This window comes from Gambusia affinis, linkage group LG17 (assembly GCF_019740435.1).
Source record: "Gambusia affinis linkage group LG17, SWU_Gaff_1.0, whole genome shotgun sequence".
NCBI lineage: Eukaryota > Metazoa > Chordata > Actinopteri > Cyprinodontiformes > Poeciliidae > Gambusia > Gambusia affinis.
This window is the reverse complement of record NC_057884.1, coordinates 2,016,284-2,031,254: the sequence shown is the minus strand read 5'-3', so window position 1 is coordinate 2,031,254 and position 14,971 is coordinate 2,016,284. Positions and strand designations below refer to the sequence as shown.

At 41.3% G+C, this 14,971-nt stretch overlaps 1 protein-coding gene across 1 annotated transcript in view; it reads right to left on the bottom strand.

Annotated features, from left to right (window-relative positions):
* The window catches only part of vcanb (versican b), a 33,026-nt gene extending 20,501 nt beyond the window's left edge, over nucleotides 1-12,525 (bottom strand). The window contains exons 1-7 of the mRNA XM_044095874.1: nucleotides 12,212-12,525; nucleotides 10,021-10,098; nucleotides 8,543-8,917; nucleotides 6,428-6,602; nucleotides 5,507-5,634; nucleotides 4,687-4,983; nucleotides 2,722-3,363 (exon numbers count right to left, since the gene is read on the bottom strand). Of these exons, the coding sequence (XP_043951809.1) occupies nucleotides 2,722-3,363; nucleotides 4,687-4,983; nucleotides 5,507-5,634; nucleotides 6,428-6,602; nucleotides 8,543-8,917; nucleotides 10,021-10,093 (1,690 nt within the window). The 5' untranslated portion in view covers nucleotides 10,094-10,098; nucleotides 12,212-12,525. The remainder of the gene's footprint in view (nucleotides 1-2,721; nucleotides 3,364-4,686; nucleotides 4,984-5,506; nucleotides 5,635-6,427; nucleotides 6,603-8,542; nucleotides 8,918-10,020; nucleotides 10,099-12,211) is intronic.
* Nucleotides 12,526-14,971: the final 2,446 nt, after the last annotated feature.

Below are 14,971 nucleotides of genomic sequence, written 5' to 3'. Positions count from 1 at the left end.
TATACAATCTGAACTGAACAATGGTGTTTTTTATACAACATACTCAGCTCAGCCGCATGTCAGGTGATGAAGAGTTTTTTCATCACTGAACATAAGAGAGACAGTTTTCTTCAGTGGCCCACTTTTTTTTTCATGCAAAAAATTTCGCAGCAGTTTCCCTCATGGTGAGCGCTGAGTGAACAGTGTTGTTCAAACTTACTGCACCATGTTTAGGTTTTTCCTATCTATTGTAGATAAAAAAAAAAAAGAGTAATTTTCTGCCAAAAATACTCAAAGATTTTCTAGAAAAAAATATAGACAATTACTGAGCTCCAAAAGTTTAAAATCTTCTAGAAAAAAACAATCAGAAATGTTGATATTAATCTGGGACATTTTCTAGAAAAAAAACATAAAAATTTAGTTAATTTCAAAAGTCAAAAATCATTGACTTTTGATGAAAAAAAAAATTGCAGATTGTTAACTTTTGTAACTGAGAAGTTTCCTTATTTTTACTTGATTGATTGATCTCAACATTTATGAGTTTTTGGCAGAAATTTACTCTTCCTTTTTTTGATCTACAATGGCCCTAAAACGCCGCTGTACAAACATAGGCATTAATGAATTTATCTAAATCTGGCTTAGATGAATTCACAACTGGTTTATGATAAAGATAAACCGGCACAACACTGATGATGCTTTAGAGCTGAAGGGACAGAGTCTCTGCTCTGATGTTTCCCAAGATAAACTGACATGTTTGCTGTATGTTTTCACACACTGCCGACCACACAGTCATGAGTGGTCGGCAGTGTGTGAGTAACATCTGGTTTTGCAGATGTGCATATGTTCATGTGCATAATTGAGAATGTAAACCTAAAGGTAAGAAGCTGTTAGCTGTTTCCTGCTGAGACACACCAGAAACACGTCAGAATTGTTTGCAGGACTTTCCTCTGGGATTTCGGACAGCAACTTCTGCGAAACCTTGTGCTAAAAGACAAAAATGTTGCTGACCAAGAGTTTACAAAAAGAGCTTGCACAATGTAAGCTTTGTCATATGTTGCGACACATGATGAAGTGGACATAAGAGGGAAGCTCTGCCTCTCTAAGCCCTGTAGAGATCTCAGTGGTGGTACATGAGCCACCTGAACAGTCAAGTTCTGAACCAATTTGTTCCGTATTTTCATGAGAGTTCAATACAATGAGAGTTCATTATTGTTACATCAAGACCAGATGTAACAATAATGAACAGAAACAAAACACTGTTACAGTTGTTGTGATGGGATCTATGTGGGACAGCTGGCTGGCTATGCATCGCTGTTACCTGCTGCTGTTTTTGCAGTTGCCTAGAGACAGACACCGCTTTGCTTTTGCTTGATGATTTTGATGATGCCATTTGACAAAAGCTTATTGTTTGTTTCATAATTGGTGGCCGTGCAATGTTTTTATGATGCAAAGTTTTTCTAACAAGTCTGGCCATTGCTTTGCTGTGGAATTCTGCTCAATTTTGATCCCGATTCACAGACAGTCTGGGCTTCCTCCCATTGACTTGGATTCCCTCTGGTAGATTGTCTACCAGGCCAATGAGCAAACAGAATTGTTTGAGAATTGTAGTCTACCTGTAGTTTTAGCAATGGAAGTAGAGGAAGTTTTCAGTGTTGGTCACGCATCCAAATAATAAATTCACATTAACAGTGGCCTTGTTTAGATCGGAGCTGCTCTCTCCTCAGTGGAGGTCGGCTGCTTACTGCACAGGCAACTTCTGGCAAGCTTCTTCATGTCAGACTGGTGCATTATATACGTCACGGCCAAACGTTAGCAACAAGGTACGATTTAAAACTTTACTTTATCAGCTTTTACAAAAGCCTGAGTTGCATCTAAGAAGAGTCAACCTGAAGGACAAGGAGAGCATTAATCAGAGAAGCAGCCAAGAGGCCCAGGGTAACTATAGAGGAGGAGCTGCAGATAGAGTCGGTCATGATGACACTTGCTAGTCATGTACGCCAGAAATGTTGTCTTTATGGAAGAGTGGCAAGAAAAACAACATTACTGAAAGGAAAGCAAAAAAGTCCTGTTTACAATGTACAAGCCATGAAGGGGACAGGAAATACATGGAAGAAGATGCCATGATCAGTTGAGGCCAAACTGGAAGTTATTTGGTCTACATGCAATAAACTATGAGGTTTTTCTAAGGTAAGAAAAAGATGAACAGAGTTAAATACAAGATAAAACCAGAGAGAGGCTGCAGGACAAAGACTCTAAACAATACAGCAAGAGCAACAAGGTTTAAATCAGAGCATATCCATGTGTAAAATGGCCCAATCAAAGTCCAAACAGACACATGTCCATAATGAGAGTATGTGACACACTTAACAACTGACGTTCACACACACACTTCAAGAAATCTGACTGAGCTTCAGAGATTTTTAAAAAATGGTCAGAAATGACTTATAACTGTAAGTACAGATAAAATGAGATCTACAACATGTTAACTCATGGAGCAGAGACAAATCTTTTCACTTTAAGATTTGTGAAACTTTTAACAACAACCTATTGTTTTTGTCCACTGACATGATTATCAATCCGTCATGGAAGATCCTAAAACAATCCTCTGAATTTAGTGGTTACAACCTGACAAAATGGTCAAATTCAAAGGATTTGAAGGTTATGAATCAGCAAGGAACTAACTGTGGTAACCACGGCTCTTTGCTTGACTTACTCACATTCTGCAGGCCTGTGCAGACTCACCTGACTGATTTCCCCTCAGCACATTGACGACGAGGATGTGGAGCGGTTGGTTTGATGAGTCTCCACTTAAAAGCGCCTCTCCGTTTGGTTTCAGCTCCAGCTCCATCGTTGGCCCTTGGCGGACCTCGTCCTTGAACACCACCGCAGGCTGTTGACCCGCTTCCGGCTCCACGGTTTTGGGAGATGGGGTGGTGGATTCTCCAGCCTGTCTCGGTGTCAGGATGCTTTCTGGTTTAACTTCTCCTCCCACACCCACGTTGGAGCCCAGGTCAGCAAAGACTGGCTCCTCGCTGCCATCCGGCTGGGGAGTGTCCAGTCGTGAAAGCTGATTGCGGGAGGTGGGTAAAGGAGGCAGCTGCTGAGGCAAACTGTCCCCTCTAATTGGCTCTGACTCCAGCTGGCTAACTACAGTAAAATCTAGAATATCAAAGTCATCCTTGGTGGTGGAAGGAGTGGTCATATCTCTGATGTGAGGTGAGGTGACAGACAGCGGGCTCACTGTGCCAGGCTCTGGCGTTCTGCCTCGAAGTTCAGATCTGTCTGGGTGCGCAGACGTTAGAACGTGCAAACCGGATGCGGAGGAGTCGGGTTGGGATGCAGCTGGACTCATCGGAGAGCTGACGGTTGTTTCTGGTAGTTTAGCTGACAGACAGGAGAACATGAGACAAAAACATGTTTAAAAACTTAATGCATAAAAACTGTACTTGCATAGCACTTTATCAAAGAGCTTCTCATCCACTTGCTCACATACTGATGGCGGTGAGCTACTGGATAGTGGCCACAGCGATCCTGCAGTCTGACAGAAACGTTCAACGTTAACCCGCCTTTCTTCTAGCAGGAAAGGCGGGTTAGGTGTCTAACCCACGGACACAATGATGGAGACAGGGCTCGAACTCAATCACTGCCTCTCGCCCGTTGATTGGCAGAACCCCTTAAGTCCTCTCTAGGGATAATCATGTACGATAGTGGATGGATGAACTTCACCCGCCTTGCCCGGTGGTGCCGGTTCATTGCAGCCTTCCCTCTTTTTTGCTTAACTGCTGAGGTTCGAAATGACTGATCTGGTAATAGTTTGCGGGGATATGTCTGAAGTTTTCTTGCTTCTTCCAGCAGAGCTCAGGCTGACGGTGTCCTGCTTCCAGCAGGCTCTGGGTCCTCATCACGTTCAGGGTTTCTGTTTTGCACTGTGAAAGCAGCTCCGGCTGCACGCTGAGCCCAGCCCAGAGATGATGTCATGTTTTTTGGCGAGCAGTGGACATCTGGCCGAACTGAGCTGCTTTCTCTTTAGTCCACATTAACTCTCTCCTGCAGCTCTGCCACCGCTCTGAGAGCCTGGCAGAGGCCGCCATGCAGCCATCAGAAAGTACCTCTGCAGAGCCAGACAAGGGAATGTTTTCAATTATACGGTGTGGTAAAGCATCACGCTGGGAGGGTGTGCTTCTCTCCGCTATGAGCTGACCTCTTTATTAACACTCTGTCGTGTTATTGAATCTTGTCCACTTCCTCTGTCTGTCTGTGCTGCTTGGGCCGAGGTCCAGCTGTGGAGTGTTTCTGCTCTATCTGTGTTGGCCTGGGTTTTCCCCTCATAAAAGCTGCCCTCCATAAACAGGACAGGAGTGTTAATCTTCTCCTGCTTCGGTCTGAATGCGGTTTGCTTGTTTTCTCTGATATCCACGTGATCATTAGGTGGCTTGTTTGTGCTAAAGCATCCTCAACTTAACAGCTTGCAGCTAAAGTGGAAAGTTCTGGCAGTGAGGCAAAAGTTGCATTTTGCAAGATTTTCCATGACACTTTTTATGACGGTTCACGTTGCTAGCAGACAGACATAATGGATTGATCAGATTCATAATAAATAACTTCAAGCTTTACGCGCTTAAAATACTTAGTATGTAATAAAAGCACCATATTTACTTTGCTTTTGTTTAATTATGTGCGTTTTCTGTTTGATCTGTGTTTAACTCGAACCTTTGAAGCAGAACGCTCCGTGCTTGTCGGTGGGGTCTGGGAAGCCGGTTTGGTTGGTGTACTTGTAGAGTGTCCGGACCCCCAGCAGGCCGCCTCCACACTGAGGCAGGGGGATGTTCATGGGGTACCGGACGCTGCCGTCAGACAGCCAGCCGTAGTCGCAGCGGCTAAGCCCCGCCCTCCAGGCTGCAAACAGCTGGCCTGGGGACGCCAACACGGCGTCATGCTTCTCACACTCCGCCTTCGCCTCCTGCCAGGTGATCTTCTCAGTGATGGAGGACGGATAGAAGACTTCACCTGCACACAGACGACGGAAGATTCAGACGGTTGGGTTTGCAATTTTGGACCCATGCAAGTCGTTTCGAGTTATTCAGCCAAAGGTTAGTCCATAAAGTCTTCCATATACAGTTACAGAGAAAGATGATCCTCTGATTGCCAATCAACACTGAGTGCTTAAAATGTCAACACATCCATGGTCACATGTTTTTCTAAATATCAGCTTCCCTCCCCCAAAAAAAGGAATGAGTGAAAATTTGTAAACAAGTAACAAAAATAGAAATGGATAAAATGTCTAAAATGTAAAAATATGACTTAAATAAAGCACAGTTATAGATGTTTGACTATGGAAAAAATGTTCAAAAAGTAAAGCTGATGGAACATTAAAAAAAATAGTAAACTACAATATAAATAAAGTGAAGAAATTAAATCAAAATGTCAAAATAAAAATTTAAGTCTGAAACTGTAGAACATAAATATTAGGAAAAAACAGAAAGATAATATATTTTAACAGAAAATAAAACCTAAATGAAACAGTGTTTACCCTGCAGCTCGTCAGCGAAGCAGTACACGTCGTATCTCTCTGTGGGGTCACGACGGCCGTATGTTCTCACACCCGGCCGGTGCAGAAGGTCGCCTTCACAGCCAGGACGAGGCTGTCTGATCGGATACCTGCAGCAACAAAACAACCTCTGAACCAGCCTCTTTATTCATTGACTTATTTTAAGTACAAGAGGCGGGTAGAAACTAAATACTTTTACTCACATTTACTTGAATAGCCTTTTGGAAAAAAAAATTACTTTTAGAAGCAGTTTTACTACTCCATTTTTTTTTTTTACTAATATTGTTGTGAAGTATTATTACTCTCAAGTATAATTTCTGGGTACTCTAATAACCACTGTGAGTAACTTCACTGAATGAAAATCAAAAATGCAGCACATACACACACACACCACTACAATTTATGTAAAAGGGAAAATTCTTGTTTGAACACAAGCTTTGTTGTTCTGCTGTTAGTGTCTGTCTGCAGAACCTGCTGATAGAGAGGGACAGATCCATCCAAAAATATTGATTAAAAAAAAAAATAAATAAATTTATAAAACTCTTTCTTCTGTCCAAATGTATTCATTTATTCCATGTTTGGCCTTTAAATACCAAACTTTTATGCAACCATATGTCTTTTTTCTGTCTGATGATGTCATTTTTAAATATTAAATCAGAGTGCTTGAGTAGTCTTTCTACTAAATATCATTTTACTTTTATTTGAGTAATTTCTTCGATAGATACTTCTCATTTTTACTTGAGTGAAAATATGTTGAAGTAGTGCTACTCTTACTTGAGTACAACGTTTAGGTACTCTATCCACCTCTGCATTGCAATGACACCTGTGAAGTGGGTTTTTTCTCCCCTGACAGTAGAAAACTGGAATGGATGTGTGAATGGGAGAGATTAGACTTGAACGAACCGGACAGTATAGTCAGTGAGCCATCCTGCGTCGCACTGATCCAAGCCGTCGTGAAAGGCAGCAGTCAGCTGGTCAGCTGTGGCCATAGAGGCGTTCACAGACAGACAAGCCTCCGTCGCTTTTTTGAAGTCCAGAGCGTAGCGGCTGGAATTGGCTCGGTAGTGAAACACCACGCCTGGACAGAAATCACCAAGGGTTAGGGGAGCAAAAATGAACTGAGTTAATGGGATTTCAGTGGTTTGAACTGGAATTGATGTAACTATTCTAAAAAGATTTTCATAATCTTGAATAAGATTAAAACTTAAAGGAACAGTACTATGTCTTTCCTAGGCATATGCCATTTTACAGGACAATCAAGTAGCTCTGTTATCTTCAGTTGTTGAAAAAAAATGTTTTATATATCAAATATGACTTCATAATATAATGCCTTGAAATCAGGCCTCCTGCTCTTTTTAAACTCCACCTGGAGGAAGTCATCACATCATGGCTCCTTTATTAACATTTTACAATATTTTTACCAGCGTTGCACTGAGAAGGACCTCCTATAATGAGATCAGCTGATGCTCAGTTTCTCCAAGTGTTTGCTAATTGTGGCTGGCTAGTCTGAAGGAGCTGAATGAGGAGGGGACTGCAGGGATGCCTCCTTTGACAGGCAGAAGCTCAGAAACTGCAGCTCTGGGGAGGAGCTTTGTTCATGAAGGCGGGGCTAAGTCCACCCAAGCATTTTGCACAGCTGAATGGTTGCCTTGGAGATTAAACGATTTTTTCAAACACGCATGATAGAATCGAGGCTGCAGGTATGTTTTGATATGGGAACAATTTTATAACGTAAAGCTCAAAAAAGTTTATTTTACATAATACGACCCCAACATAAAGGGTTCTCCATGAAAGGAAGAAAATAATAAAGAAAACTGGAAAAGTGTCTCTCTCCTCCACAGTTATTTATAAGAACAGAAATTTGCTGCTGACAGATGCTGAATCAGATACATGGGAGTACAGAGAGAGAGCATTTCAGCTGTCATCCTGGGACTAAACGTATCACTGTATCCCTGTGTTATTAGGTCTGGTGGAACATTTCTCATTGAGGGGAAATCCTGGCAGAGTCACAGGAGGACGTGAAAGGATGTCTGAGCCGTTAAATGGAGAGTTGTGTGTCTGTCATAGGGAGGGCCTTTGTGTGGGTGACCCCCAACAAAGAGTTCTGTTCAGCGTTAATGTGGAATCTGTGGAAATGTCTGAGAGAGAGAGAGAGAGAGAGAGAGAGAAAGAGAGAGAGAGAGAGAGAGAAGGAGAGAGAGAAGGAGAGAGCCTGGATTTAATTGTTGGATGAGCCGTTTCCAGGGGACTGATGGATGCCAGAGAGCTGAGAGTTTCAAAGTGCCTCCAAGGAACGTCGGCTCATCAGCCACCAGGGTTTATAACAGGGGTCATTTAGTGGCTTTAACGAGGCTAAGCAACAAACAGAAAACAAATTCAAACCTTACAGGTGATTTTATCTGCACCTGCAGCCATGGAAATAATTGGAACACCTGAATCCAATGATTTTGGATACTCATCGTATTTGTCTGACAACTGAAGCTTAGCATTAACTAGTTTATTCAAGAGGTTCAAACTGATGCAAGGCAGGAGACCTACAACAGCTGGAGGAACCACTGGAGGAACCAGGACAGAAGGGGGCAGTAGTCTGGTTTGCTTGCTGAGCTCATTATCTGGTTAAGTTAGTTTGTAGTGATTGTTTTCCAGAGTACCGAAGGTCTAAAGGCATGGAAGGTTCTGTAGATTATGTAAACTCTTGATTTTCTGCAAAAATGATTGAGGTTTTGCACACGATGTTCATACAGTTTGTCTCCAGCTTTACAGGAAGAGCGAACAATAAACATTTTAAGATCAAGTGCCTTCCTTTGTCCAGCTGACAGGTAAGAACTCGCTGAACCTGTTTGAGGAAGGGGCCTTGAAGGAGGCAGCTTGTGGACAAGGTTTATTTCATGCATTTGTTAACACCTTCAGCTTTGAACTCTACCAGCAGTAAACATCTGGAGGAGGTCAGAGAGTTTGTAGACTCTTAAAGGAGTCTGTTTATTTGCCTGTAAAAAGTATATAAAAGGTTTTACTCACCGGAGACACTGAGGTGGACGACGTTCTGCTTTTCCTCCAGTCCTTGTGTCACCTTGCAGAGGTATGGTCCTGCATCTGTCACCCGGAGCCTCGTGATGGTCAGTGAGGCGTGCCCCAGTGACGGCGGGTTGCTGGGCACCGACACCCTGCCTATGAACTCTTTCCACACCCTAATCTGCCCGTCCTGGGCCACCAGTACCGGCTTATCCTTCTCCAGCTTCACCCACTGGATTCTGACCTTCTCGTCAAGAAGGGGTCCCGGTGTGGAGGTGGCAGAGGGACCGCTGGGAGAAGCTGGCATCGTGGGGAGGTTGCACGGCAACTCCACGTTGCTGCCCAGAGAGCCAGCTACATGCATGCTGCCAGGTATCCTCACTGTGGTTGGGGGGGGCAGGAAAACAAGTTTAGACTGAGGGTACTGCAGTCCAAATACATTTTGCTGATAGATAGTAGATCTAAGATGGGGATGGGAGAGTTACGCTTCACTGCAGATTACTGATTCAATCCCTATGTAAAGACCAACTGTCAGATGTCACATTTTATTCAAGTTATCCTACATGACTCCACAAGTCATGTAGAGGACACAGCAGACATGTGGAAGGAAGCACATGTCTGGTCATCATGCATGAAAACTAGCACTGGGCCGCTCCCTAAACGCAGCATTCACACTCCAAAACATGATGGTGGCTGCATTAGGCTGTGGGCTTTTTATTTCCATTAAGTAATGTCAGTGTTAATACGAAGACCAATGGGGGCGCTGTGGTGGCGCAGAGGCAAAGCTTGACCCACGTATCGAGGCCTTAGTCCGCTGGCGGAGGTCGCAGGTATTTCAGTGATAGGTGGAGCTACTAAACATCGACTTACAGGACTCAATACAAATGTGAAAACAGCTAATTATTTTAATTCTCTTTAATAATAATCTATGTGGAGTGTGAATTACATGAAAACTCAATAAAATAAGTAAATATTTGTGGTTACAAGTTAGGAGAATGCAGGAAAGTTCAAGGCCTCATTTCAACTGAGCTGTTCAGTCCTGATTCCTTCAAACATGAACCAAAATGTTGGTTCTCCATCAAACATGGAGAACCTTACAATTCTAAAACAAATTGTTTGTCTGTATTTCCTTCTAATTCATGTAAAGCACTTTGAACTGCTTTGTTGCTGAGTTTGTGCAATATATATAAAATTACCTTGCCAAACCTTTCCTTAGTTATCTCTTTTTGAGAAGCGTATGGTTTAAATAACCAGTTTCACCGACTCCACTAACCTTGCCGTAATTATAGTTTTGGTTAAAAATAAAATGAAGATATATTCAGTCGGATTTTTCTTTGACATGCTGGTGAATGGAAAAGACACTTCAAAAAGTGTCTTTGAAAACATGAAACAACCCAGGTTGGACACGAACAGGAAGGTTCCTCCTGGGGGACATGAATTACTGTTGCGCTTGAATCACACAGTTTGTTTCTGGACCAACTCACCTGGCTGAGGATGAGCCAAGCAGAGACACAGCAGACAGAGCAGGTGTGTGACGATGTGTCCCGTCATCTCCATCCGGTCTGTAAGAAAGATCTGGAGGTCAGTGTGACGTAAAGTTGTTTCCTTACTCTAATCTACTGATGTCCTCTTCAAACATTCCATGTATGTATCACGGACCTTTCATTGAAGCATATAAATCAACCTAAATGTTTTGCATTCTTTCATTTCATTGTTGTGATTACCGGTAATCCAAAGATTTACCATAAACAATAAAACAGAGAAAAAGTTAGTGAGGAAAATTATTTTTTGTCTTTTGAACATTTGTGTCCAGTGTGACAACATTCATTCCTCTTGCTTATAATACAATATTTTATTTTGCAACCCATCTACAGATGGGACTAAAGATTAGGGTGATGGGAGAGAAGCCTTGCCTTCTTAATGTCATTACAAGAAAGGTTGGGCAGTTGCACTGCCAACAAAGTTTTTCCACTGAACAATAAGTAGTATTACTAATTTTTGACGCACCACCTTTAAATAAAGAAAATAAAAGCAGATTGTTTCCTAAATTGTTTGTCCTTTGTTAGTTAGCTAGAACTTTATTTCACCAGGTAAAACATTATGAACAATGTCTTATTTACAAAGTGATAAAACTCCCGAAGCATTTTATTTAAAAACTGCATCTGCTCACAGCTATGTGACAATTGGGTTGCACATGTATATGAATCAGAACCACCAGTTAATGTTAACAGATGAACATCTACCAGCTTTCTCTGCATCCCTGGCAACTGGAGTAACAATGATTCAATATACCAACCATGGTGATGTCACACAACAGAAATAATTGAATCAAAACCCATACATCAATCTTAAAGTGAAAAATGTTTAGTAACTTTTTTGTTTTTAATGGTCAGAGTAGCAAGGCTCTTTTTTTAAACTGGTTGACTTTGATAAAGACCTTTATGAATTTAGCGCCCCCATAAGGAAGCGCCAAGCAACGACACTAGAAACCTGCAGGTCAGAGAATAGACTTTAAGATAATGTTAGTTTATGAATCACTGAACGGACTAAAGCTCTACTGGTGTTGTATCAACCTTACAGACCTCTCAGGTCGTCTGAAGAACCAGAACCAAACATGGAGAAGCAGCATTCAGCTTCTATGCACCACACATCTGGAACAAACTTCCGGAAAACTGCAAAGATGCTGAAAGGCTAAAACCCCACCTCGTTACGGCTCTTTGATTCATAGTAAATGGAACGTTAATCTGTGTATTTGATGCCTATTTGCTTGATGATTTTGATGATGGCATTTGACAAAATGTAATGTTTATTGCTTGCTTCATATTTGGTTACTGTATTATGATTTTGTGCTGTGCAGCTCTTTGAACTACATTGTTGCTGAAATGTGCTATACAAATAAATATACTTCAGCTTGACTAGAAACAGGAACATATTTCAAAAACTTTATTTGCTTAAAGTGTAAATATTTGCCTCCGTTGCTTCAATCACACTTCTTAGAATACCACAAGCATCCTGAAAGTAAAAGGAAATGTTCCTCCAATACTCTAAAAGACTTTAAAGTTCTGCCACCAAAACAGGATTCATCATTATGAAAAATTATTTGCTCTAAATGTTGGTGAATATCTTCACAGCTATGATCTTTTTAAAAATAATCCCAATTAACTATTTGCAAACTTATGAACCCGAGTTGCTTTAATTGAAACAAATTAAAAACTAGTCTAGAAGCAAAATTACCCAAACATTTCTGACATTCTCAACAAAAATTGTATCTATAGAAAAAAAAATATTGGTCTTTGTACAAACTGAAAATAACAGAAAGAGCAGCTGAAGTTGTGTTAGTTGATAACAGCAGCTCCATCAGCAGCTGTGACACAGCCTGGTCATTGTGTTTTACAAAGAGATCAGCTGATAACACTGACAGTCAATGGAAATGACATAATTGGTCCCCAGTGTCAGTTCCCCTAATGAGCTTCTTATCTCCCTGCTTCGTGTTGTCAGCATGGGAAAAAGTCACAGCCACCAGAAATCAGCCTTTTCAATGGCAAAACAGCAAATAAGCATTAAACATTATTTTTTTATAAAATCTCAAAAAAAAAAAGACATAGGGTTGAGATACATTGCATACAAGACAGTGTTCAAGATACAAATTCATTTCAGAGACTCTTCCTCCCTTACCTTGCAGTCCTAAAATTCGGAGGGATTTATCATTTAAGACTTCGCAAGTCAAACTTCCCTGCAAGCCCCAGATAAATGTCTGTGCAGAGCTCCTCTCAAACAGATGTCCTCGCCCACCACGAGTAAGTTCAGATTCACTTTGCAACCACTTATGAGGTAGAGGAGGAGCCCGCAAGGCAAACTCGCAGAAGGAAAGGAAGAAGAGGGAAGTGAGAGAGGAGTGGGAAGTAAAGTTGGGGAGAGGTGGGGGTCCAGGGGTGAGAGAGGGGAAAGCCAGAGACTGGTCCAAATGGAGAGAGAAGGAGTGACTCACAGTAGAATGCTGAAATAAAGTAAAATACAAAGAGAGTGACACATTAAGAGGTGAGGTCTGTATGACAAGAACAAGCAAGAAACTTGTTGATCCAAAAAAACACTTCTAGATCAATAATCACAACATATCACATTCCATTTGCATTGCATTTATCTTCTTTATAAGGACCTTATTTGTAGAATATATAAACACAATAAAGTTGTAAAACCTTTATAATAAACAGAGTTGATAACATCCATCCGTCCATCCCATTTACCCGGTCACTGGGCGAGAGGCAGAGTTCTCCCTGGACGGGTCACCAGTCCATCACAGGGCAACACAGACACACACACTCGTGCCTAAGCTACTCTAAGAGACAATCTGTTTCCATGGTAGGAATAGGACACCTATTACAAACATTATGTTAGCTGATGTATTTCCTTGACATTTTAACAGCTATATGAATCAGACGCTTGGCTAAAGAGCATGCAAATGCTCCAAATGGCCCACACATATGTGCTGGACCTGAAGCCATGGAGGACAGTCAAAACTAAATGGGTAGTAATGGAACAGAAGGGAACATCTGGTAAGGGCCCTATCTGAAGGATCTTTGACTCTAGGAAAGTTGTCCACACCTTCCTGTAGATCCTGGGTAAGTGGTATTAGTAAATGTCTCCGTTACAAATGTTGATTCGAAAAGCGTGGTCTAATTTCGTTTTAGTCAGCTGTTATTTTAATTGCATTGTTTGTAGGTGACTAATGACTCGTTTGCATTCAGCAGTACCCAACTGGTAGGAGATAAACAGAACAGAGTTTCCACTGCCAGTTGGATTCTCACTGGGTGGGCGGGGTTAAACCCAAATGCTCAACATGGCAACATGCTAATGTGACGACAAATGTCACTAGTATGCCTCACAAACAGTAACAATTTTCTGTTCCCCAATCAATGGACTGCGTTATGTCAGACAGTTTATTGACTATGTCTAAGAAGGCAGTAGCTCCATCTTAGTCCTACATGTTAGTTCTATTGTGCCATAGTTCTATGGTTCTACAACAGAAGGGAGTCCAGTAATGATGTGCTACTGGTGGTTGTATTGGCCACTTTTACAATAGACAAAACAACATGGCATCAACCCGCGCCATGTTGCTCAGTGGCAATGAGGCATTGGTCTTACTTGATTTTAATTGACTAAATTTACTTTCAATATTGACAACTATAAGTCACAGAGAAATTCTTCATATTTAAAAGCTTCTTACATCTTTACATATAATCCAAACAAAATGTACATATGAAATGTTACAATTTTCATGAGCATGCTATTCATGACAAATTCTCAAAAATGTTAAAAAAGAAACATCTTTCTTTTTATCAGGGATTAACTGGAAAACCAGAAACAGGAAGTGCTATCATTCTAGTGTTACGAATAATAGCCAAAAATAAAGCGGTTGAGACAATTTGGTTTCTTAGATTTCAGCTTTAGCATCCAAGCTGTTGAGTGGCTGTTCCATTCTCTGCGTTCTGCTGTCAACCATTAGAAGAGGTCTTCTATGACCGATGTCTCTTCAAGCCCACAGCTGGTACACATCTCTGTCCACACAGAAAGTGTCTTACTGCAGACTCTTCAAAGGAGAAACATAACCTTCAACTAAGAATGGACACATAGACTAAGTCTCACATTTTGGTACCATAGACAAGTGTATAACAGAGTAAGTGTGAGTACTTTGGTACCTTTATTAAATACACACGCTCTTGTAAAGTGAATCTACGTACCTTGATATGGTAGGAGCAACGAGATCTACATTTTGTTTGACAAAGCTGTCAGGACAGGACCACTGACCCAAAGTCAGTTGTTATGGAGCAGATGGAATATTAGAGTCGTTTTCTTGAGCAATGGTAAGATAGAAAGTTACAGACCAGTGAATCATGAGCTTGCTAATGAGGACACTGCATCAGTGCGTTCCAAACCTAACTTATGATCATCTTAGTTATGACTCAACCATCTAAATAATTATTTTAGCAGGTGTAAAAATTGGGTTATGTTGGGAAAGTTTGGAGAAAAGGAGTTGCTGCTTTACATAAACAGACCCAAAACTTACCAGGGTTACACACTTCGCAGAGTTTGACAGACAAGTGTATACCTGAGGTATTTTGCTCGCTTTTCTCTGTGTTGGATCTTTTCTTGGTCTTCTCTGTCCATGGTTGTACCTCTCCAGTGCAGACTGAGTCCTTCTAGTTGTACGACTCACCTCAATAATAATTTTGCTGGAATCTCTTTGTGATTAAGTATCATTTGGCAACTTCACTAAAGTGGTACATCGGAGTCAAAGACTGAATTTGCAATCTGTAAGTTTGAAACTGATCTGCCTTCAATCCAGCTAGAAGATCTCAGTTCAAGTTTATAATTTTACGACTAAAAAAAGCCTGGAAATTAGAATTGTATCCACTTAGCTCTTCGTCTGAACCTCAA